This window comes from Mustela lutreola, chromosome 15 (assembly GCF_030435805.1).
Source record: "Mustela lutreola isolate mMusLut2 chromosome 15, mMusLut2.pri, whole genome shotgun sequence".
NCBI classification, from domain to species: Eukaryota; Metazoa; Chordata; class Mammalia; order Carnivora; family Mustelidae; genus Mustela; species Mustela lutreola.
In genome coordinates, this window is record NC_081304.1 from 5,051,487 (window position 1) to 5,076,795 (window position 25,309).

General features: G+C 46.5%; 1 protein-coding gene across 4 annotated transcripts in view; it reads left to right on the top strand.

Moving 5' to 3' along the window:
- The window catches only part of RNF157 (ring finger protein 157), a 79,142-nt gene that overhangs the window by 19,769 nt on the left and 34,064 nt on the right, over window positions 1-25,309 (top strand). For all 4 annotated transcript variants that reach the window (XM_059150291.1, XM_059150292.1, XM_059150289.1 and 1 more), the window contains exon 2: window positions 4,280-4,398. In XM_059150291.1, the coding sequence (XP_059006274.1) occupies window positions 4,280-4,398 (119 nt within the window). The remainder of the gene's footprint in view (window positions 1-4,279; window positions 4,399-25,309) is intronic.

Here is a 25,309-nt window from a genome sequence, read left to right on the forward strand (position 1 = left end):
CATGAAAAACTTGCCGTTTATCCATTAGTCATATAGGTCCCTATTAGCAAATAGGCAGAGTATTGTAGTATAGCTCTTTTCCCCTACCATTTCTGATTTTATTTTACTTTTTTTTAAAGATTTTATTTATTTGACTGAGAGAGATCACAAGTAGGCAGAAAGGCGGGGGCGGGGGTTGGGGAACAGGCTCCCTGCTGAGCAGAGAGCCAGATGCAAGGTGGATCCCAGGACCCTGAGATCACAACCCAAGCTGAAGGTAGAGGCTCAACCCACTTAACCACCCAGGCGTCCTGCATTTCTGATTTTAGAGCATAGTTCATACTAAGAAGTAAAAATGTGCACAGGCTGTCCAGAAGGCATTTTTTTTTCAGGGACTGTTAGTGTGGTAGGGGTTATTGTCTACTGATACAGTAGTTCTACGTGACTCCGCACTGGTTCATGCCTTTAGACCAGCTGGGACAAATAGACAGAAAGCTTTATGCAGGCTGCAGATGGTGGATTTGTTGTCTCAGTGGTCTAACTAGGACAAGTTATTAGAGGAGTCCATTTCCAAAGAAGCAACAAGCCAACGTTTGGTTGCTTTAAGCTTATTTTTTCTTTTAACTGATCAGGCATTTGTATTTGTATTATTTATTTATTTATTTATTTGACAGAGAGTACAAACGGGGAGCGGCAGGCAGAGGGAGAAGGAGAAGCAGACTCCCCACAGAGCAGGGAGCCTAATGTGGGTCTTGATCCCAGGACTGTGGGATCATGGCATAAGCTGAAGGCAGATGCTTTACCGACTGAGCCACCCAGGACCCCTGTATTTGTATTTTAAGCGCACCAAGGGAGATCATCTATTTTAAAGGAATTTTGCATTGACTCTGCTATTGAAATGAAAAGTTCTTTTTTTTAATCTCTCAAATATTGACCCTAATTTTATTTTTTTTCTTTTCGTAAAGATTTTATTTATTTATTTGACAGACAGAGATCACAAGTAGGCAGAGAGGCAGGCAGAGAGGGAGGAAGCAGGCTCCCCACTGAGCAGAGAGCCCCCCATGCAGGGCTCAATCCCAGGACCCTGGGATCATGACCTGAGCTGAAGGCAGAGGCTTAACCCACTGAGCCACCCAGGCACCCCAATCCTAATTTTAAATCTTTTTGTGTTTGCATTCTTGATTTTTTTTTATTTTTTATTTATTTATTTTTTTTTAAAGATTTTATTTATTTATTTGACAGAGAGAGATTACAAGTAGGCAGAGAGGCAGGCAGAGAGAGAGAGGAGGAAGCAGACTCCCTGCTGAGCAGAGAGCCCGATGCGGGACTCGATCCCAGGACCCTGAGATCATGACCTGAGCCGAAGGCAGCGGCTTAACCCACTGAGCCACCCAGGCGCCCTGCATTCTTGATTTTTAATGTAAGGCAAAACTATAATTAGCTTTATGCTACTTTCTTGATAATTCCTTCTCTTTTAATATTATGACCCAAAAAAGAGGCTTTTCTAGTAGACCCCACACTATCTTTAACCCTATGCTTCCCAAGCCATTAGTGCTCTCCTCTTGCTAACATCAATCACTACCACCTGTAAGTTGAGGATCTGGATTTCACTGACCCTTCATCCCTCACCTGACTCTTCACAAGTGCTAGAAACTCAGCATGTCCCATACTGAGCTGAATCGTAGAGCTCCAGGCACTAAACCTGCTTCTCTCTGTTCTTTATTCATGACTTGAGTAAGCCATCCATCAATGTAAAATCTTTTTATTTTATTTTATTTTTTAGTTTAAGTAATTTCTATCCCCAACGTGGGGCTCAAACTCACAACCTGGAAATCAGCAGTCACACGCTCTACCGATAGAGCCAGCCAGGCTCCCCAAAATCTTTAACATTTAAAATTTCAGCTAATGTATAATAAATATGTAATCTCTAATGTATAGAAAATATATGTTGGTAAGGTTCAACAGTAAAGGACTTAAATTATTTGAGATGGCTGCTTCTACTTAAGGCAACCGGGCACCTTTCCCCTCTATAAATTATGCACTTGGAAAATAGGGCTTGCAAGTGCTGGACATAAATAATTGATAATTAAGCTTTTCTAAATGATGAATTTCACTGTCGGATCACGGCAGATGGCTGCTGTTTGTATTTTTCAGTTTGGGCGGGTAACTTTCACGAGTTCCTCCGCAATAGATTTTGGCTGCTCTTACTCTGAAAGGATGTTTTCCTACTTGTTGTTTAATTAAAGAATGACCTCACTTTGTGGTGAGTGATTTTATCTAGCTTGCTTTGTGTAATAAGTGTTTCTAGACTAAAGCTCCTTGTGAAGAAAACCCCAAAACGAATATTTGGTTCAGTTTTTCTGTTGGAATTTTCTTCTCTCGAGGCTCAGTTAAGTGTCTGCCTTCAGCTCAGGTCATGATCCCAAGGTCCTGGGATCGAGCCCCACATCAGGCTTTCTGCTCAGCGGGGAGTCTGCTTCTCTCTTTCCAGCTCCCCCTGCTTGTGTTCCCTCTCTTGTTCTCTCTCCATCAAAAATAAATAAAATCTTTTTTTTTTTTTTAAAGATTTTATTTATTTATTTGTCATAGAGAAGCGAGAGCAAGCACAGGCAGACAGAGTGGCAGGCAGAGGCAGAGGGAGAAGCAGGCTCCCTGCCAAGCAAGGAGCCCGATGTGGGACTCGATCCCAGGACGCCGGGATCATGACCCGAGCCGAAGGCAGCCGCTTAACCAACTGAGCCACCCAGGCGTCCCAAGAAATAAATAAAATCTTAAAAAGAAAAAAAAAAAAGAATTTTCTTCTGTCTTCCTTCCTGTGCCTTCCTCACAGGCAGAATCTCATTGTTTTTAGTTTGCTATAAACCTCAAAAGTTGAAATTGGTTTAGAAAATGTATCTATACCCTCACTGTGTGACAGATGACAGCAACGCCTCTCACTGTTTTATAAGTTCTTTGTCTCAATCTGGGAATTGGGGTGAGGTGAGCCTTGAGAAGGCATGTCGTCGTGTAAGTCCTACCCTTCCGATGGCTTACCTTCCTGGGAGTACTTAAGTGATAGAAATTCGGGTTAAGAGGCATTCATTTAATCATCTGGGTTGGAAAGTATTCCCAGATGGAATCTGTGGCGTTGCCTAAGCCTCCCATGGCGACTTATCAGTGCCGTCATATCCTGGCACAGTTCCTCGTCTGTCTGGACAAGGCAGATGGGGAGTCTGACCCGTGACTGCTGATCGCGTGTAGTTATTGTAATGTTAAAAATATCCCGGCCTCCTGGCCAGTCAAGGTGGGGCAAAGAGCGCCCGCCATGACTGACATCCCCGAAAGCCTGGCCATTCGCTGTTAATGAATCTGAGATCGAGGGGTGTGTGTGGGCACGTGTGTATGTGTGTACACATAGCGCTAAACTATTGTTCTGTTAAACGCCATAATCTGTGTGCTGATTGGTAGGGAAAGCCAAGGATAGCAGTATTATTTACATTTGTATTTTCCTGTTAACAATCATTTTGAAGCAAAAATGAAAAAGGAGGAGCCTTCACTGGAGAGGGTTCTAGAGGTATATATGTGCGGGTAGGCAGGTGCCAAGGCTTCTGTGTCTAGGTAGCAGCTGGCTTAGGGAAATCTAGGCAAAGAAATGTGTGTGTGTGTGTGTGTGTGTGTGTGTGCGCGCGCACGCATGCGTGCAAGCTGATAGCTGTAGTTAAGATTCCTGAATATACAAAGGATAGAAAGTAACCACTTCAAGTTCAAGGGAGAAAATCAGGAACAAAATACATGTATATGTTCATTAATGTGCATTGTGGGGCCATCCGGACCTTTGGCTGATGTTGTCAGAGACAGATCATTCTAAGGATTCAATTAATGATGTTTTTGTTTGTTTGTTTGTTTTTATATTTTATTTATTTATTTGACACAGAGAGAGATCACAAGCAGGCAGAGAGGCAGGCAGAGAGAGGGGGAAGCAGGTTCTCCACTAAGCAGAGAGCCTGATGCGGGGCTCGATCCCAGGACCCTGAGATCATGACCCGAGCTGAATGCAGAGGTTTAACCCACTGAGCCACCCAGGCACCCCTCGATTAATGATGTTAAAGGGAAAATTGATCTATTTGTGTTGGGTATCTTGGGTTCTCACTGCTATGATTTGGCTTATCTCATGCCACTATCCAAAATCCAGAGACAGTTCTCTTGGGGTTAACAGTTATGTTAATTATCTGTTGGAAGGGTTAACATTCTTGGAGTTGGTTTTTTTACTTGATTTAGTCTGACTGGTTTCTGTTGGGTGTCTCTGTCTCTCCCTGTCTAGGAAGCTATTTTGCCAGCCATTTCATTATGGGAGGAGAGAAGTTTGACTCCACGCACCCCGAAGGTTACCTATTTGGAGAGAACAGTGATCTGAACTTCCTGGGGAACAGACCAGTGACGGTATGGTTATAACCTCTTTACTTCCATATGGGGCTTCACTGGCCTTGTCTTGTGAAAATAAGTTTGTAATCACTGGCTCAGCAGTGTCTGTGGCTTGGTGTGAGTGGAGGGGGGCCCTGGGAGCCAGACCACAGCCCCTTTGGCGGTGGGTCTCTTTTCAGTAGAGACTGACCCACGGAAAGGAGGCAGGAGTCTGCCTATGGGTTCCTAAGGGTGGCAGAGTCTTCCTAAATGCCCCCTCTGCACCAGCCCCCCTCCCAGCTCTGCTAGGGCATCCTCCCCTTGCGTTTCTCCTTCTCCATAGCACTTAACACCGTTTAGGCTTTTATTTCCATCCCCCCCCCCACCCCGCTTATTATCTGTCTTCTCTTTTAGAATGTAAATTGCACAGGCCAGGAACTGGTTTTCCCATAGCATCCCAGCACTAGAACAAAGCCTTGTATCTACCGACAACCCCTTAAAGATTTGTTGAATGAATGACTGAAAAGTTTTCCCTTGATATCTGAGTTGATATTAGACCATGTCTCTGTTCATTCAATGCGTTCCGTAAACTCACACCGAGCATCTTCTCTGCACCCAGCATGAGGCTTCAGGAGAATGGAAGAATGGCTGCCCTGAGGCCATTCGTGAGTAGCCGCCGTGTGCCAAGGAAGGTCCTTGAGATTTTTCAGACAGCATTCCTAATCTTCACAAGGAACCCCCTGACGGACTTATCATTATTCTTTTTTCTTTTTACTTTGTTTTTTTTTTTTTTTAAAGTAAGCTCTGTGCCCAGCATGGGGGACTTGAACTCACTACCCCAAGGTTAAGAGTCTTGTGCTCGGGTATTAAGGATGGCACTTGCGACGTTGTAAGTGGTGGAGTCACAAAATCGTCCGCCCACAGCTAACATTACACTGTATGTTAACTAACCGGGATCTTTCTTTAAATTTTTATTTATTTATTTTTAAAAGATTTTATTTATTTATTTGACAGAGAGGGAGATCACAAGTAGGCAGAGAGGCAGGCAGAGAGAGAGAGGAGGAAGCAGGCTCCCCACCGAGCAGAGAGCCTGATGCGGGGGCTCAATCCTAGGACCCTGAGATCATGATCTGAGCCGAAGGCAGAGGCTTAACCCACTGAGCGAGCCACCCAGTCACCCCAACTAATCGGGATTTATTTATTTATTTAAAGATTTTGTTTATTTATTTGACAAACAGAGATCCCAAGTAGGCAGAGAGGCAGGCAGAGAGAGAGGAAGGGAAGCAGGCTCCCCACTGAGCAGAGAGCCCGATGCGGGGCTTGATCCCAGGACCCTGGGATCATGACCTGAGCTGAAGGTAGATACTTTAACCCACTGAGCCACCCAGGCGCCCCCTAACCGGGATTTAAAGAAAAACTTGAAAAAAGAAGAAAAGAAGAGCCGAAGGCTCTACCAAGTGTTCTGGCTAGGCGCCCCCGAAGATTTATTATTAACCTCATTTTATAAGAGGGAGAATTGAGGTTCCAAGAAACGAGTCATGGCCGTACTAGCGTTTGCAAAGTGCATGCTGTGGCCCAGCCACTGTTCTAAGTGTTTACGTGACGTTTTCCCAAAGTTAAAGATCCAGCCATGCCTGGCCCCGGACCCATGCTCTTTCCACTGCTTCCAGTGCTTCAGCATATCCTGCCTTCCTCCGGAAGCTCCGGGGTGTGGGGCAGACGGAACTTAGGAGATGTCTGCAGAGCAACAGAGGTCTGAGGGACGGGGCGGTGCGGGGCGTGGGAGCGGGAGCCGGGACGGCCGCCGCGGCTGTGGGTGGCTCGTGCTGGTGCACAGCGAGGCTGAGGAGATGCTTGGGTTTTTGCCAGTGGGGTGGGGAAGGGGCTTTCCAGGAGCAAGGCGCAGAGCGTGGGCCTAAAAGCTTCCCCATTGTTGTTGGATCAGCAACTGCTGTGTGCCAGGTGCTGTGATAGGCGCTGGGGGTACAAAGCTGAAGTGAGCGTGGTTTGTTGTCCCTGGAACAAATAAAGAAGCCAGGCTGGCAGGAGTGCACGTTTCCTGATGGCCAGACTGGATTGCAAAGGTAGGTGCGGGGCGCTCCGTTACCTGCAGAGGTTTTGACTCTGTCCTATAGGCTGTGGGGAATATTGAAGATTTTTAGGCAGTAAGTGACCTGGAGGGAAAAAAAATATATATTTTTATTTTATTTTATTTTATCTTATTTTTTGGTGATTGGTTTCCATTGTTTTCTTCTTTTGTATCCGGAGTGACCAACCCCCTGCTCTCATTCACCGTCCAAGAGTGCTTTCAATATACAGCCTTTCTGCTTCACGTTTAGTCCTGCCAACTAATGCTCGTCAAATGTTCGCTCTTTGATTTGTTACTCTGCCTTAGCAATTAGAGTAGAAGGATCTTTCTTTTTCCATAGAGCTGCTAAGGATTTTGCTTCCCTCGGTGGGAGTCCGCTGGTGCATGGAAAGCGGCCCTTCCTTCTATGAGGGCTTGCTTGCCGTTTGCTTCCGTTACTCCCTTTCCATTTCCTTCCCGCTAGTGTCAGAACAGGTTCTTTTTTGTTTTTAATTTTGAAATTTGGGGGCCATAGAGATTATTTAAAAACAAGTAAATGCTTCTCTGGGGTCGTTTGGAGGTTTCTGCCTGCTGGCACCGCTCCCATCACTTGCCTGGTTCGCACGTCTCTGTGAACCCGTGAGCTCCTCCCGAAGCCCTGGAAAGCAGCCTTGACCTTACACTTGAGACTTTTCCCAGAGGAGCATCAACACTGGACTTTTTGTTGTTTCTCTGCGGTCGTCATTAAATATGCTTGATGCTGTACTGAGCCCATGTTTCCAAAAGACATCACATCAGAGTCACTTCAGATGGGCAGCTCGAACTCTACTACACAGAGCGAACGCAGCACCTTCCCTTTTCTTTCCCTGCACGTTACTCTGTGACCGGAACAGCGCACGTTTGCTGAACACTTCTGGTTTGCCAGGCCTGGTCATTCTAAGCCCTTCGTCTGTGTTGTCTCATTTTGTCCTTCCACCCGGCTGAGGAAGGTTCGTCTTGGACAGATGAGGAACATGGGCACGAGGAATGTAGATGCAGATCAGTAAGCCTGTGAGCGCTTGAATCGGGATTTGAACCTAGCAACCCAGCCTCAGAGCCGAAGCCCTCTGTGTTGCTGCTCATCAGGGCCAGTGAGCTCAGGAACTCCGCCCACGTCATGTCGCTGAGCCTGTCCTCGTAGGTCATCAGGTACAAACTGTGAGATGCGGAGAGAGATCTAAAAGTAGACCTAGTGGCAGGGACGTGTTCTCTTGGAGTAGCTCTTGAGAGAGCGGCCGTGTGGTGTGTAATTCCATCTGCTGCTGTGACCTCTGTGTTTTGCTGTTCCTGCATGTCACCCCCTAGGCGGGGGGGGGGGGGGGGGGGAGGGTGGCCCAGAGATTGAGGATGGACTTGTAGCTTGAGTTCCGAGGAAGTGACTTCCACTGTCTAGAAACATGTCCCTGGGGGGAATGACTAGGCATCTGGTTGCAGAGGAAAAAGAACAGCCTTTTAGAGGCATCAGGCAGGGGCGCTGGGCGGGCTCAGGGGATTAAGCCTCTGCCTTCAGCTCAGGTCATGATCTTAGGTCCTGGGATCGAGCCCCACATCGGGCTCTCTGCCCAACAGGGATCCTGCTTCCCCCCAACCCCGCCTGCCTCTCCGCCTACTTGTGATCTCTCTCTATCAAATAAATAAATAAAATCTTAAAAAAAATAAATAAATAAAGGCAGGGTACCTGGGTGGCTCAGTGGGTTAAAGCCTCTGCCTTCCGCTCAGGTCATGATCCCAGAGTCCTGGGATCAAGCCCCGCATCGAGCTCTCTGCTCAGCGGAGAGCCTGCTTCCCTTCCTCTCTCTCTGCCTGCCTCTGCCTACTTGTGATCTCTGTCTGTCAAATAAATAAATAAATAATCTTAAAAAATAAATAAATAAAGGCATCAAGCAGATACCATAGATTCCCTGGCTTATGGGACCTGTGGTCTTTCCCGTCATTTCTGAATGATCGGACTAAAAAGTATCTCCTGCAGACGTATCACTCGGCCTGTAGTTTGTACCAGAGGCCTGCTAATCTACTGCTTACTGTAACCCTTCAAAGTCAAATTTAGTGTCAAGTCCTAAGTGTCAGATTCAAAGAACCAGAGTGTGCATATACATGGAAGGGTGGCCGGGGCGCCTGGGTGGCTCAGTCACTTGAACGTCTGCCTTCAGCTCAGGTCATGATCCGGGGGTCCTAGGATCAAGTCCTGCATTGGGCTCCCTGCTCAGTGGGGACCCTGCTTCTCTTTCTGCCTGCAACTCCCCTTTCTTGTGTGCTCCCTCTCTCTTTCTCTCTCTGACAAATAAGTAAAATCTTTGTGGCACCTGAATGGGCTCAGTCATTAGGCGTCTGCCTTCGGCTCAGGTCTCAATCCTGGGGTCCTGGGATCGAGTCCTGCATCGGGCTCCTTGCTCAGTGGGAAGCCTTCCACTCCTCCTGCTTGTGCTCCCTCTCTCGCTGTCTCTCTCTGTCAGATAAATAAATACAATCTTTAAAAAATAAAATAAAATCTTTAAAAAAAAAAAAAAAAGGATGGTTGAAGAGAGACTGGGATCAAGATTTCAGGTTTTGTTTACATCTTACCATAAAACACTTTGCAGCCTTGGCAAATCTATCACTAAGGCTCTTAAATTACCCAGTATAAACGGGGAGAGTTCTGACTTTATAGGAATGTAATGCTTAAAAAAATGCCTTGGAATTGCTGGATGAAAAGGAGCCCAGAGCGACAGCGGCCACATTGCTACCCCGTCGGGTCGGTTATTCACGCAGCTACTGACAGTTTCGGGTGGAGAGAACATTCACTGGCCTTTAAGTAAGTGTCTTAAGTAGCAAACAGGGCTTCTGGAGGTCTTTCTGTTCCAATCCCTGCATGTAGAGGAGCTGAGATTGCTGTGTTTGTGCATCCCAGTGACAAAATGTTAACTAGAGAACACCCTTCCTTTTCCTGGGTGGTGAAGAGCCAGTGCTGATATTCTGCTCCTTTCCTGAGCAGGATCTTCTGTAGTCAAGGTCAATTACTACTGAAACTCTAAGTTATTTAGAGGCTCAGTGAACTGAGAATCAAGTGGGACCTTAACTCTTCCTGAGTTCAGACATATCCTCTCACGTTTGAGGAAAGCAGTGGAGTTTTAGTGGAGCCCCCAGTGCTCCACATCATTTTGTGTGTTCTGTCCCTGGGCTGCTGGGACGGCTTCTTCCTCATGGCCCCTGCAGCCAGGGCGGCTGAGCTGGCCTTCAGAGCCAAGGTGCACGCAGGTGGGTTAGGGTTAGGGTTATCTCCCCCTAATAGAGATATACCCTATCAAGGCTCTGTAACTCGAGTCCTTTTATTCCCATATGTGCAGGGAGAACAAGTACTTTATTATTATTTTTTTGTTCATTTGAGAGAGAGCAAAAGCGAGAGATACCACAGAGGGAGAGGGAGAAGCAGACTCGCTGCTGAGCCGGGAGCCCGATGTGGGGCCCGATCCCAGGACCTTGAGATCATGACCTGAGCTGAAGGCCGGCATTTCGTTGACTGAGCTCCCCAGGTGCCCCGAGAGCAAGTTATTTAAAGGAACCTGACAGTGTATCCATCTGTGAAGCAGAGTTTTACACACATAGAGCTTTATGTCAGTCATGGCACCGTTCATTTATTCGATAAGCATTTGCAAGTCCAATACTGCGCTAGCAACCAGGACTGCAAAGATGGAAAAAGCTTGGCCCCTGCCCTGAGGCGCTCATGGTAGGATGCGGCAGGTGACTGCCCCTGTGATCTGGTAAGTTCTATGGGACTGTGTGAGAGACGGGGCCACAATGCTCTGAGAGTGGAGAGGAGTGAGGCCGCCTTCTCCCCAGGGCACTGGCCCTGAGAGGCGGCTCTGGACTAGGCGGGCTGAGCAGGCTTTCCCACGTGGAAGAGCATTAAGGCAGAATTAACAAGCAAAGTGAGGAAGAACTAAGACATAGACGTGCCTGTTGGGCTTCCAGAATGGTGAGGAGGCCGTACAGATTGGATCACCAGCAGCGCTGCGGGAGGCGAGGTTGGAAAGACAAATTGGGCCCGCGTGGGAAGGGTCATGAGGAATTGTACTGAGAAGTTTATGCCTTTCTTTGTTAAGACCGTAAAGAAGGTCACAGTCATGAGTTGCTCTGCCTCTGAGTCGCTTCATGGTGTTGGCTAAGGTCTTGGCCACGAGTGAGCCTCAGTTTCCCCATCTATAAAAATACCTACCTTGCAGATACATTTTAAGGATTCTAATGACAGCTACTGTGATCTGATTGACCTTTCAGAACATTAAGTGCCTCAAGGCGTAGAGAGTGAATTGGAAAGAGAAGAGATGAGGGGCCAGTTAGGTAGTGGTTGGTTTTAGTTAAGAAAGAAGATACTGGGGCGCCTGGGGGGCTCAGTGGGTTAAGCCTCTGCCTTTGGCTCAGGTCATGATCCCGGGGTCCTGGGATCCAGCCCCTCTGGATCCAGGCTCTCTGCTCAGCGGGGAGTCTGCTTTCCCCTCTCTCTCTTCCTGTCTCTCTGCCTACTTGTGATCTCTGTCTGTCAAATAAATAAATAAAATCTTTAAAAAAACAAAACAAAATCATAAACCAGGGCCTAAACAACATGTATTCACTGGTCAGAGTTCTAGAAGCTGGGAAGGCCGAGATCAAGGTGCTGGCAGGTTTCGTTCTGGTGAGGGCCATCTTGCAAGTGACTGTCTTCTTCTGACTGGGTCCTCCCATGCTGGAAAGAGAGTGCGCTTTCCCCGTTTGGCTCCTTGTAAGGGCACTAATCCCATTGGAGAGGCCCACCACTGTGGCCTCATCTAACCCAAATTACCTCCTCATCTCTGAATACAGTCCCATTGCGGGTTAGGCCTCCAACATACAAATTTTTAGGAGGACATAGGAGAGCTCAAGGCAGGAACATGCCTCTTTCCTGTGGGGGGTGGGCATGCCTTGTAGGTTGAGTTATTTGCTTTTGGCACGCTGTCTTCTTTCTTCCTTCCTTTATAAATTATACCACAACTGTGTTTGACATTTAATTTGGCAGTATTTACATTTTTAGTTATGCAGACCTTTTGCTCAAGCGACTTCATTTCTCTGAATCTCCGTATACAGGAGCAACACAGTCCTTTCCTTTATGTTCTGCTACAACGCTGATTTCCTCTTGACACCAGACGTGGGCTTTGCTCACATCAGGCAGGAATTGTTAAATAAATTATAGTGTGTCTACCCTAAGAACTGATAATTCAGCCAAAAATAAAGTAGATTTGTACCCACTGAGATGAAAATATGTCCAGGACCACATGGTTTGCTGAAAAAAGCAAGTTGTTATGTATAATGTGGGATCTGACTCCATTTCTGATCAAAACAACAGTGTGTCACGATATACGTATGTTTGTGGTTTATATTTGTAGGTACATAAAATACGTCTGAGAACGACGCATTTTAGCCTGTCTCAGTGGTAACTCAGCGTACGTCAGCAAGGGGAGGCACTGACTCCTCTGACTTTGTATTCTTCTATATAAATATGCATTTGAATTTGAATTTTTCCTAATGAACACATGGTTATTTTTAAAACAGAAACATTTAAATTTTCTGTAAAAATAGGAAAAGGGACTACTGCTGAGCAGGGGAGGAGGCAGTTCTAGGAAAATACATGGAGTAGGAAAGTTGGTGAAATTCATAAACTAACAGTCTCGTTGTTTACTACAGTAACGACAGGAAGGGTGTGGCCTCCTGAGTGGGGTTGGGGGCTTGTGGAGAACAATAAAAAGATCAGAATAAGCATGGTGAGGTCTGGAGCCAGGTAGCTTCATCCCACTGGTGTCAATACACAATGATTTACGTGTAGAAACACTCGATTCGGGGCCCGTGGGTGGTTCAGTGCTTTAAGCATCTGCCTTCAACTCAGGTCATGATCCCAGGGTCCTGGGATCGCGTCCCACATCAGGCTCTCTGCTTGATGGCAAGTCTGCTTCTCGCTCTCCCTCTGATCTCCCTTACTTTCGCTCCCTCTCAAATAAATTTTAAAGAATAAAATAACTCACTCTCCCTGCACACATGGGAATAAAAGGGCTCAGCTTACAGAGACTTGACTCACCAGTTTTAGAAAATGATATAAATGAAATCATTGTAGGACTTCAGTTTTGAAATTTAATTCATTTTTATATTCTTGCCAAAAACTTATTCCATTTATAGTACTTTTCATACTTAATAAAGATGAAGAAATTATTTCAAATGCCTTCTTTAGGGAAAGTTGCTTCCTGCCACATAGTGAATAAATATTGCATATGTAAACAAACATTATTTTGCAATGTGAAGATAACATTGTCATATTTCCAAATACCAAGAGAATATAATCAAATGGTAGATTTTATTCTAGATGGAGTTTGTTTGTTTAGTAAACGCTACACCCAACGCAGGGTTTGAACTCAGGCTCCTGAGATCAAGAGTCACATGGTTTACCAAGGGGCCGGGAATGTACCCCTCTAGAGTTAATTTCAACTCACTCTTTTTTTAAAATTTATAAATATTTTTATTTATTTATCTTTACTTATAAAGATAAATAAAAATATAAAGATTTATAAAGATTTTTATTTATTTGACAGAGATTGCAAGTAGGCAGAGAGGCAGGCAGAGAGAGGGGAGGGGGGAAGCAGGCTCCCCGCTGAGCAGAGACCTGCCCCCCCACCCCCGTGCGGACTCCATCCCAGGACTCTGAGATAATGACCTGAGCTGAAGACAGAGGCTTTAACCCACTGAGCCACCCAGGCGTCCCTCAACTCACTCTTGAATCCAGAGATAACAAGAAAAAAGCTGGTTCCTTTAATATTTTATTTTTATTTATTTAACAGACAGAGATCACAAGTAGACAGAGAGGCAGGCATGCCGGGCTTGATCCAAGGACCCTGAGACCATGACCTGAGCCGAAGGCAGAGGCTTAACCCACTGAGCCACCCAAGCGCCCCAAGCTGGTTCCTTTAAAGGAGAGCGGGAAAGATATATATTTTTGTTGTTGTTAGATAAATATATTTTGTTGTTGTTTGACAGCCGGTGCAAAGTCAGCTATACCTTTGGAAAATAAATTGTAGTGTAAAAAGACAACTTTGGAAGGTAGTTGGGTCCAAGAATTTGCTCCTTGGCTCGAAAAGGGTATTTTTGCTCTTCTGTTCTGGGAGTTTTCTGACCTGACACCTCTGTTTTACAGAGTTGGGTTTCTGTAGTAGGTGAATCAACAAAGGAACGGGGTCCTGTGGCCCTGGGCAGGCAGCAGTGTGACGGAGGCCAGCAAGCCACGTCACCGAGTGCAGCCAGGTGCGACCCTGACGTCTCTAGTGACAAAGACCTCAGGAAGGGTGGCTGCAGAAGTCAGACCCTTTGATATGGCTGTTCCCGCCCCCTGGTCTTTTTCTTTTTTTTTCTTTTTAAACCACTCCTTTTAACTTACTTTCTATTATTTTTCTTCTCATTTTTTCATTGAGAATTGTGAAGTATTTGTGTGTGAGTGTATGAACCATATATCTACGGTTTAAAGAAACTAAACAAACAATCTGTACCGGCCGCCCAGATCAAGAAGCGGAGCATTGCGGGCGCCTGGGAGGTTCTCCCTGTGCCCTACCCTGACTGCATCCGTATCACTTGGTTAAACAATAGCTTTTTGGAGATAGAATTCCTCACGGGTTTCTGCATGGTGAGTTACCGTCTTTCTTCTTGTCGTTAATAAGTATCTTGGGGAAGATAGTTTGAAACTACTGCTTTGATTTCTTTTTTTAATACAAAAACATCAACTAAATTTGCTCCTTCCTTTCGCTAAATGTGCTGCATTGCCCCCCCCCCCGCCCCCGCTTGTGCTCTCTTGCTAGGGAAACAGGGCGTTGCGTATTAGACCTACTGCCTCAATTTGAGATGTAAGACAGGGACCAAGGTTTTCTCTCTGGTGTGTAAACTTCAGGGTATGGTTATATGGAAAGAATCTATAGAAAGTGGGGCGCCTGAGTGGCTCGGTTGGTTAAGCATCCGACTCTTAATTTCAGTTCAGGTGGTGATCTCAGGGTCAAGAGATCGAACCCTGTGTCGGGCTCCATGCTGAGCATGGAATCTACCTGAGATTCTCTCTCTTCCTCTCCCTCTCTCTAAAATAAATAAATAGGGACCACTGGGTAGCTCAGTCGGTTAAGTGTCTGCCTTCAGCTTAGGTCATGATCCCAGATCCCACACAGGATCGAGTCCTACATCGGGCTCTGTGCTCAGCAGGGAGCCTGCTTCTTGCTCTCCCTCTGCCTGCCCTGCTCCCTGGTTGTGTGTGCTCTCTCTCTGACAAATAAATAAATAAAATCTTTTCAAATAAATTAAATAATGGGGCACCTGGGTGGCTCTGTGGGTTAAGCCTCTGCCTCCGGCTCAGCTCATGATCCCAGGCTCCTGTGATCGAGCCCCGCATCGCATCGGGCTCTCTGCTCAGCAGGGAGCCTGCTTCCCCCTCTCTCTCTGCCTGCCTCTCTGCCTACTTGTGATCTCTCTCTCTCTCTGTCAAATAAATAAAATCTTTTAAAAATAATAAATAAAACCTTAAAAAGAAAAGCTATAGAAAGGGGTTGCCATGTGACCCAAAACAATGACAGAGAGGACAGAGAGTCTCTGGAGAAGAAGCTCTGCTGGAGACGGAGGAGGAACAGGAGTTTTTAGCAGCCGTCAGCCTCCAGTGGGTTACCGTCTCTGCGTAAGCATCTCAAAATCAGTTTGGATTATAAAAGAGAACGAATTATAAAAGGGAGAGGGAAGAAGAGGAGGAGAAGGAGGAAATCGTTTTCTGTTCTTACCTTTAATCCGGCGTCTGTGCTGGCTAAGGTTTTCTGTACTAATCATCAGGCTGTGCCCAGTGTGGGATCTTTTTCCCCTCCCCGTGACACAAACCCTTGATTGATTGACTCAATCACTCTTTCCCTTTCATTTACCATTTAAAATAAAAAAGATTTATTTTGAGAGAGAGAGAGCAGAAGGGGCAGAGGCAGAAGGAGAGAGAATCCCAAGCAGACTCCACACTGACCACGGAGCCCGAAGTGGGACTCAGTCTCACGACCCTGAGATCAGGATCTGATGCCCAGGGGATGCGCCACCCAGATGCCCCTCGTTTACTGTTTTATCGAACACCTCTGATATTCCAGGCTAATGTTAAACACCAGAGACACAAAGGCAGGTAAAATGCAGTCCCTGAACTAAGGAACTTCTCCAACAGCCAGGAAATGAGAACATCTTGGAGGAGGGGCTGAGGAGGGAAGACACTGAGGCAGCTAAACGAGACGAGGTCGGTGTGGTCCAGACGATTCTAATGAAAGCTTCCCATCCAGAGGGCTGTGGAGCCAGGCCTAGATGGAGGGGCCTCGCCTGCCTTCCTGCCACATGAGATTTGATGCAAGTCTCACTCAGGTTGCCGTGGGAATGAGGACGTGGCCCTGGTACGTGAGGCAGGATTTAGGTTGGCAACCAGCATAAGCAGCAGTCTGGGCGTTGGCGGCCGGACTGTCTTCCAGGGCCCCCGAAAGGACGTGGCCTGCTAGTGGGTTTTCCCATGCTGTGTGGCGGACACATCCTCACATGCCTACTCTTTAAGCCTTTTGATCTTTCCTTCCAACCACTGCTGTGCCAGATTCTGGAATCCGTTAGTGTGGTCCGTTGCTTTTCTAAGCTCCCATGAGGCCACCTTCCCCAGCCCATGTTAGACCCAGGGCCCTTCCACGGTGTTAATTCTGTGTCACGAGAATATGTCCTCATAGCAGCAGGCTCTCCCTCCTCCGGCTTTATACTCCACACCCCTTGGCCGGCACCCTGAGACCACTCCCACATGTGTTGTTCTGACCCGCGCCTGTGTTAGCCTGGACCTGCGTACCTTTGGCGTAATGACTCCCCCCCTCTTAGCAGGCCTAGCAGGGCCCAGGTGAGTAATACTAAGATTTGACCGTAATTATGGCCTGTGGCCAGGCGGGAAGTGGGGCAGCGCCTTTATAGGGCAGGCACTGTCTTGTCAAGCACTTGTCTGAGACCCTTGTGTCATCCTCAGAGGGGATTCCCCTGTCTTCCCAGGAGAGGGAGTGGCCACGTGGCAGGCCCAGAGAATCTGGGGTTCGTGGTTCTCAAGTGAATGTACACAGGCATCCCGTTCTCAAGCCTTCTCCAGAGTCCACTCTTTCCCCATCAGGGCCCCAACTTTGTTAACCTGGGCTGAGAGCTCAGCCTTCTTTTTGGGGTGGCCACTCCTTAAAGTGAGGTCCCGTGCCTGTAAGAGATGACTGTCTTTGAAAATTGCCCCAGGAGTCTGGCCGCCTGTCATAGTTGGCCTTAAATTGTTGATTGCTGTATCCGAGGCTGGCTTTTTCCCTTTTCGATGAATGGATGGCTCCTAATGACAGCCGCCCACTTCTACAGTTTTACTGTCTCCATTTCTCCTGTACTTCCTGTACCAGACCCCGTAAACCAGCCTGTGCATCCCCGGCCCCGTGTCCCACCACCGAGACGCGCCAGGGACCATCTGGGCGGTGGGTCCTCCCCGCCATCTGGCAGGTGGGTAACCTACCCACATCCCACCCGCAGATACCGGCTTCTCCAGAAACAAACCTGAGACGGAGATCTTTGTGAGAGCTGTTTGTTGAAGGAAGGCTCTCCTGGGAATGGGAATAGCAGAAGCCAGATGGGGGCAGGGGAGCAAAAGTGAACAACGAACGAGGTGGTCTTGGCAGAAACTCACTTCAGCCTGGTCCCTCGGGAGAGCTTCGGAGTACAGCTTGTACCGCAGAGTCTCCCGGCCTGGAGGCAAGGGGCCTGGCCTTTTGTCTGCCCTTGCCCATGTCTCCCTGGCCGCTGACGGCCCCGTGGTGGTATGATGAACAAGAAATCAGGGCCACTTTCCTGAACTAGGAGGCTCCTGGTTCATAATTGCAGTGAGGGCGGGCGACAGGTGTGAGAGCATCACTGCCCGGCTCCTTCTCACTTCCGCTCTCGCTTGTTTTCTCTCCTTGCTTTTTAATTGAGTAGCACATCTTAGGAGATCATTCTAGATCTATTTATAGAGGGCTGGCTTGTCCTTTTTAAAAATGATACTTGGGTGTGTACCTGGGTGGCTCAGTGGGTTAAAGCCTCTGCCTTTGGCTCAGGTCATGATCTCAGGGTCCTGGGATCGAGCCCTACGTCAGGCTCTCTGCTCAGCAGGGAGCCTTCCCCCCCCCACCCCCCTTATTTAATCTTTTAAATCTTATTTAAAAGATTAAATAAGTCTTTTTAAAAAATACTTGGGGCATCAGGGTGGCTCAGTTGTTAAGCATCTATCTGCCTTTGACGCAGGTCACAATCCCAGAGTCCTGGGATCAAACCCCACATCAGGGTCACTGGTCAGTGGGGAGCCTGCTTCTCCATCCCCCACTCTCCCTGCTTGTGCTCCCTCTCTCGCTGTGTCTCTCTATCAAATAACAAATAAATAAAAATCTTTTTTAAAAGATAAAAGTGATACTTTTTTATGTATAACAGATACACTGAAAAGTAACAGATCCTACACGTACACTTGATTTTTCACAAAGCAAACACACCTCTATGACCAGTGTCCAGATCAGGAACTAGAATGTGGCCTGACCCCCATAAGCTCCCCAGATCCCCCTTCCTATCACAACCCCTCAGGGTAACCGCTATCCCGTCTTCTCTCCTGATTTGATCGTTAGGTCAGCAGAACCATACACATGTGCCCTTTCACATCTGGTTCCTTTCACGCGGAATGTTTGTGAGATTTGCTGGTCTCATTAGGTAGAGTCATTGTTTCTTTGTGTCGTGCAGTGCTCCGTGTGTGGTATCCCACGGTTCACCCACACGGTTTGTAGCCTTCAGCATGCTGCTGTGTGGAGCTAGGATGAATAGTGCTGCTGAGACCGTCCTGGTGTATGGATCTCATGGGCCACGTGTATGCGGGCATCTTCCAAGTGTGCCTGGGACTGGCCTTGCCTCAGTTTGGGAGTATGCTGTTGTCAAGACCACTGAGCAGCTTTCCACTGCAATTACACCAATTTCCCTCCAACCAGCATGGTTCAGAGTCCCCAGTCCCTACTATTTTCCATCTTTTTCATCCTGGTGAGTGTGTAGGATTAATTCTTATTTTCCTAATGATTCATGAGGTCGAGCACGCTTACACATGTTTACTACTGCTCTGTGCAGCACCAGTTCAAATCTTTTCTTCTTTTCTTCTTTTTTTTTAAGATTTTATTTATTTATTTGACAGACAGAGATCACAAGTAGGCAGAGAAGCAGGCAGAGAGAGAGGAGGGGGGAAGCAGGCTCCCTGCTGAGCAGAGAGCCCGATGCAGAACTCAATCCCAGGACCCTGGGACCATGACCTGAGCTGAAGGCAGAGGCTTAACGCACTGAGCCACCCAGGCGCCCTAGTTCAAATCTTTTTTGTTAGCTTCTTTGATTTCTCTGTTAGTTTATCTGCTTTTTCTTTCTTTATAAGGAACTACTAAGAAAATAGTTCTTTCTGAGATAAATATATTGCAAATGTCTCTTCCCACTCTCTGCTTGCCTTTCGCTGTCTCTTTTTCTTTGAACTTATGTGTTTTCATTGAGATATAATTGACATAGAGCGTTGTGTAAGTTTCAGATGCACAATGTGGCGATCTGATATATTCATGTATTACAGTGTGATTGTGGTGTTAGTGAACAGCTTTCTCAGGTCACATAGAGAACCCGAACCCTATCCGAAGCCCGGCACAGCTTCTGAGTGCTTCCTGCAGGATTCAGTAAAAGTCCAGTATTTCGCGATACTCGAATTACTCAATGTGAGGTCAAGCCAGATCTGACAGGAAGAAGAACATCCTATTGAAACTTCAAGTTTTTAGCTTTTAACAGAATTTTCTTATTCATCTATATTCAGCCCCAGCTACTGTAATTCCTGTTTTCCTTTAACACCAGAAGCGCATCTAACCTGTAAGGAAATCAAGTTCTGTCCTGTGCCGTACCATCATGGAAGAGGAAACTAGGATGTTTACACAGGGATGATTTAAAATGAGGCCTGATACTATTATGCTGAAAATAAATTTAAAAAAATAAAAATTAAAAAAAATAAAATAAAATGAGGTCTGTTTGGGGACTTGTAAGAGCTGCTCCCATCTCACCCGGATGTATCCTGCTTTCAGGAGAGGGTGTATTGGCATCCCAAGCCCTAGTGAATTTTGTTGCCCTTCGAACCCTCGATCCTGGCTTCTCCCCTCTTAACATGCACTAGAGGCTCGGGTGGCAACGGAGCACACAGTGTTGTGTGGGAGCGGACAGAGGCCTTTGGGTATTTTATGTAAGCATTGTGAAGAATGTGTCTTGTCAATCTGGAAAGGGCAAAACTATAGGACTAGGAAACAGATCCGTGGTTGCCAGGACTGGGGTGCAGGGAGGGGCTGCCTACAGAAGGACCTAAAGCAACGTTTAGGGGTGATGGAAGTGTTCTGTCCCTTGATTATGATCGTGATGACATGGCTGTATGTGTTTGTCAGAATTCAAAGACCTGTACACTAAAAATGGTGAATTTTCTTTTCATGTAAATTAGATCTCAATAAAGCTGACTTTTTTTTTTTTAAGATTTTATTTATTTATTTGACAGAGATCACAAGTAGGCAGAGAGACAGGAAGAGAGAGGGGGGAAGCAGGTTCCCTGCTGAGTAGAGAGTCCAACGTGGGGCTCTATCCCAGGACCCTGAGAACATGACCTGAGCCAGAGGCAGAGGCATAACCCACCGAGCCACCCAGGAGCCCCCAATAAACCTGACTTTTAAAAAAGCGGGGGGCCTACGTCCTGCTTCCCTTCCTCTCTCTCTGCCTGCCTCTCTGCCTACTTGTGATCTCTGTCTGACAAATAAATAAATAAATAATCTTTAAAAAAGAAGAAAAAAATGGAGCAGTGGCGGGGGTGTGGCTCAGTCGGTTAGGCATTTGCTTTTGGCTCAGGTCATGATCCCAGGGCGACCCAGGATCAAGCCCCATGTTGGTCTCCCTGCTCATCAGGGGGTCTGCTTCTCCCTCTGCCCCTCACTCCACTCCCATTTTCTCTCTTTCAAATAAATAATAAAAATAAAATCTTTAAAAAGAAAGAGAGAAAGGAATCGTGGTTGATAGACATGCCAGTGCTGTCTCCAAGGCCTGCTCTCAGCGTCGCTCAGGGAGCCCCTGCCCGTGGGCAGGCACCACGGAGAGAGTTGCAGAGCTGGGGTGCACAGGGGTGCTTCATGGGGTGCAGGGCAGCCTGACCAATGCATGGGCAACCCTCCGCCGCCTTCAGTAACCCCAGTTCCCCAGCAGCAGGTGCGCGTGTCTCCCTGCAAGGACACAGGTTGTGCGGTCCTGTGCTTGGTTTTCCTCAGTGGCTCGTGGGTTGTTCGGGGTCATGTCGTAGAAGTCCTGGTTGTTAGATCGCCAGGGCCGCAACCTTGCTTACCTCCTGTTCCACACTACAGAGTATCTCCCACTGCTTCTCCCATATCTTCCAGTCATAAGCTGAGAACCTCAAAAGAGCCTTCCAGTCACCGTGGTAGGAATTTCTATGTCTCCCCAAGAGCCTGCTGTCCCGGAGAGGTTGAATTCCGGTAGGGCACGTGGCAGATTTGCAGCAGCTCTCCTGGGTCACAACAAAATGAGATACATCCTAATGCTGTTTACTCCAGGTGCTTTGGGATTCACAGATAAGCAAGATTTACCTAATTGCTAATGTATGATTCATACGTTCATTTCTCTAAATACAGGCATACTTGTTTCATGGGGCTTCATCTTACTGCGGTTCGCAGATGCTGAGTTTTGTTTTCTGTTTTTTTAAGATTTTATTTATTTATTTGACAGAGGGCGACAGCGAGAGAGGGAACACAAGCAGGGGGAGCGGGAGAGGCAGAAGCAGGCTGACCAGGAAGCCCGATGCGGGACTCAATCCCAGGACCCCAGGATCATGACCTGAGCTTAAGGCAGATGCTTCACCACTGAGCCACCCAGGCACCCCAGATATTGAGGGGTTTTTTTGTTGTTTTGTTTTGTTTTGTTTTGTTTACAAATTAAACGTTTATGGCAATCCTGCATTGAGCAAGTTGTAACAGCATTTGTTCCCTTCATGCCCCATTGATTTGACTCACTTTATTACAGGGGGTCTGGCCATGAGCCCGCTCAAATCTGAGGTCTTCTTGCATTTGCAACTGTATTACAGGTAGAATTCTCTAAAGAAGATGGTGTTATTGTGGCACCTGGTTGGCTCAGTCCATTGAGCATGGGATTCGGTTTCAGCTCAGGTCATGATCTCAGGGTCCTAACACCGAGTCCCACATCGGGCTCTGCACTCCGCATGGAGGCGGTTTGTCCCACTCCCTCTGCCCCTCCCCCTACTGTATCTCTCTCTTTCTTTCTTTCTTTCTCTCATAAATAAATAAAATCTTTTTGAAAAAAAGAAGATAGTGTTATCACTAATGAAAATCACAAGTGATCACTGATGATCACCAATATTTTCATAGCACTGTATGAACCTTAAAACATTTCTTATTTGATTTTTAATTACCCTCGGAGATAGACGAGGGCTGTAACTCCCATTCTACAGATGAGGAGACTGATACCCAGAAACGATAAATTACTCCCCCGAGGTCTCACTGATCAGTAAATGCAAGAATCAAGGCCTGAAACGGGGTCTTCTAGCTCCTGGTGTTGCCATCACTTTATTAAATAGTCTCTTTTCCATTCTCTACTTTTAGCTCCTAGTTAAAGTTAAGTTTTTTAAAGTTTATTAAAAAACACTTGGCGGCGTGTATTTTCTAGTTACTCTGCGAACACTCTCGGTGCTAGCCTGCCACTTAGCCTGAGGGGCAGGTAGGATCCCGAGAGCCATCATGGGCCCTTTCTATGCTCTTATGAAGACCTCGCTGATGTATTCATACCTATTCCGGTCTTCTCCATGTTCTGGTCTAATCACTCTGGGTGATACGAAGACAAGTGCAACATGAATTTTTCCCCTTAAGTTTATAATCTCACAGGAAGATCAAACACATGCGCACACACGGGGAGGACATGATACACGCGTTGTACAGTTTCACAGAAGCTCTGAGAAAGGAACTTTATGACATAAGTTTGCTGACTTGGAAAGTGCCTCTACAACACTTGAACTTGTGGTTTGTTGGCTAGTGCCGTTTCTTAACAAACCAGCACACAGAAATCTGCTGTGGTATTCGGCAGTGAAACTAAAGCATCTGTGTTGTAGGAATTTCCTCGAAATTTCTTTGAAACATACTGGAGCTCAGGGTACACTCTCACCCCTGTTTCCTGTTGTCGTTGGACACGCCGCCTTACGGGAAACTATGCTTACTGCTGTTGCATTTCAAAGAAAAATTTGGTTAGTTTTTTTCAAGATTTTAAAGAGGTGCATGGTGGCCTTAATTTATAATGAAACTCTTCTACAAATTCTATAAAAGTCAAAGATTCCTGAGTCCAATAACAGTTTGCTACATGTTCAGACTAGCGTCCCCAAGAAGCACCCTATTGCCACCTGTAAGATGGCCTTGCCGAGCCCATCAGGTCAGATGGCAGCCTCAGTCATCACAGAAGTCAGTCTTTAGAAGGCAGCACTGATTAATGAGCTTTGCATAAAGGTTGCTATCATACAAGAAGAGAACGTAGTCCCTAGCCGTTTTTCTGTTTATTCACAGTTTAAATGCTGGAAACACCATGAGTGTATATCCTCAGCTAACCGGTACCTTAACATATGTTTAAAGAAAAGAGCAGAGCACGGGTGGCCTGAGCCGTTCACAGAAGTAATGATAATAATAAGAACCCATGGGCAGAGGTCATGGTCTCCAAAGTTATTTCATAATTAATAGCTAAGCCATTGTCTGCCGGCCTCTAACCTTCCCAGATGCTGGGGCTGGGGCCCAGGGGTCCCATTTCCCCATGACCCGCAGTGCTGCCAGACTCCGCCAACGGGAGGTGCTGGAAGGGTGTGGGAGCAGAAGGGTCCCCCTCAGAAATCGAATAGGATCTGTGCCAAATTGGTAGATTGCTTTGGGTAATACGGACATTGTAACAGTGTTAATTCTTCCAATCCACGAGCATGGAACATTTGTCTTCCCATTGGTCTGTGTCGTCTTCAGTTTCTATCAACTATACTTAAAAAGGAAAAGAGAAATTCCGAGTCCCAGGTTCATCTGGTGTCTGAGATCAGATAACCTCCACCTCTCCCCAACCCTGGAGGGGAGGGAGCTGCTTCCTGAGGTCACTCTCTGTCAGCTTAGGGTCCCCTTCTTGTGTGTGTGTGTGTGTGTGTGTGTGTGTGTGTGTTTTGTTCTCTAATGCCCATTGAACCAGTGCATTATCTTAAATTCTGTTAAAATAACTGGTGTGGTTTCTATTTTCTAACTGGACCTTGATTAATAGAGCCCTTAATCTCACAAATTATGAGGTACAAATAGGAAGCACATATTACTGGTAAGGAAGTGGGGACTTACTGAGGTAGAGTGATTTGTCGGAAATTATATGACCAGTAGTGCAAGAGCCAAGACCTACACCTTCTACTGTGAGGTCCTCTGCTTTCCAGCGCATCTTAGCATTTCTCTTGCTGAATAACCTCTTATACAGCCCTGGTCCGTTCAGCCAAACTAAAAATTAGCATGGGTGCGTTACTACTTTTTTTCAAAAACTCCAGACTTTACTCAGCTTTCTTTTCACAAAGAAACCCAAACCAAAAAAAAAGGGGGGGGGGTATGGAATCAACTACTACAAACTTCATTAGGACCACACTAGTTTTCCCACTCATGTCTCTCTTTCCAATCCAGGATTCCACATCACCTCCTGTCCCATCTCCATTTATCTGTGGTAGTTTCCTGGTTTTTCCTTATTTTTCATGACCTTGACAATTCTGAGATGTACTGGTTAGGTATTTTGTAGGACTTCCCTTGGTTCGGGTTTTTGGGTGTTTTCTCGTGATCACACCAGGGCTACAGATTTTTTTTTTTTAAAGATTTTATTTATTTATTTATTTGACAGAGAGAGATCACAAGTAGATGGAGAGGCAGGCAGAGAGAGAGAGAGAGAGAGAAGCAGGCTCCCTGCTGAGCAGAGAGCCCGATGCGGGACACGATCCCAGGACCCTGAGATCATAACCTGAGCCGAAGGCAGCCGCTTAACCCACTGAGCCACCCAGGCGCCCAGGGCTACAGATTTGGGGGAAGACTCCAGGTGGTAAGTGCTCTGATAGCCCGGCTCAGTACTGCTGATGGTGACCTTGATCACTTGGTCAAGGTGGTGTCTGTCAGGTTTACCCACTATATATCTTTCCTTTTCCATAATTCATTTGTTAGAAGCCAGTCACTAAATCCTTGCTGAACTTTTGACTTCCCACTTAATTAGGGAGCTATGCTTTCTTAACAGGTTATTAACTAACGCTTAAAGAATCTTTGTATTAATGGTCAAGAATTACAAACCTAGGAGTCAGATTAGCGATGTTAGGAGATGTGACTGTATATTGCTTCTTGGGGAATTATTATCCATTGTACCATCTTTTGTCTTGTACTATGTTGAAACGTGGAACTTGGCTATTTTTAGTCTCAGAAAGCTTATGGTTAATGCCAGGACACCTATTTATTCTGGATGAACTGGAATCACCCCGACAGGCCCTGAAAGGCGATCAGAAGATCAGGGTCTTGATAGCTCAGGGGAAACCAGTAAAAAGAGGAAGAGCCCTAGAGACACAGTTGCTGAGAAGAGGGAAAATTGGAGATTTTAAAGGATGTAGCTGAAGGAGTGGAGATTTGCAAGAATGGGCCGAGAGGGGACAGGGGACAGACATGGAGTGAGAAGGGACAGGGGACAGACATGGAGAGAGGCGGAGATCTCAAGTAGGAG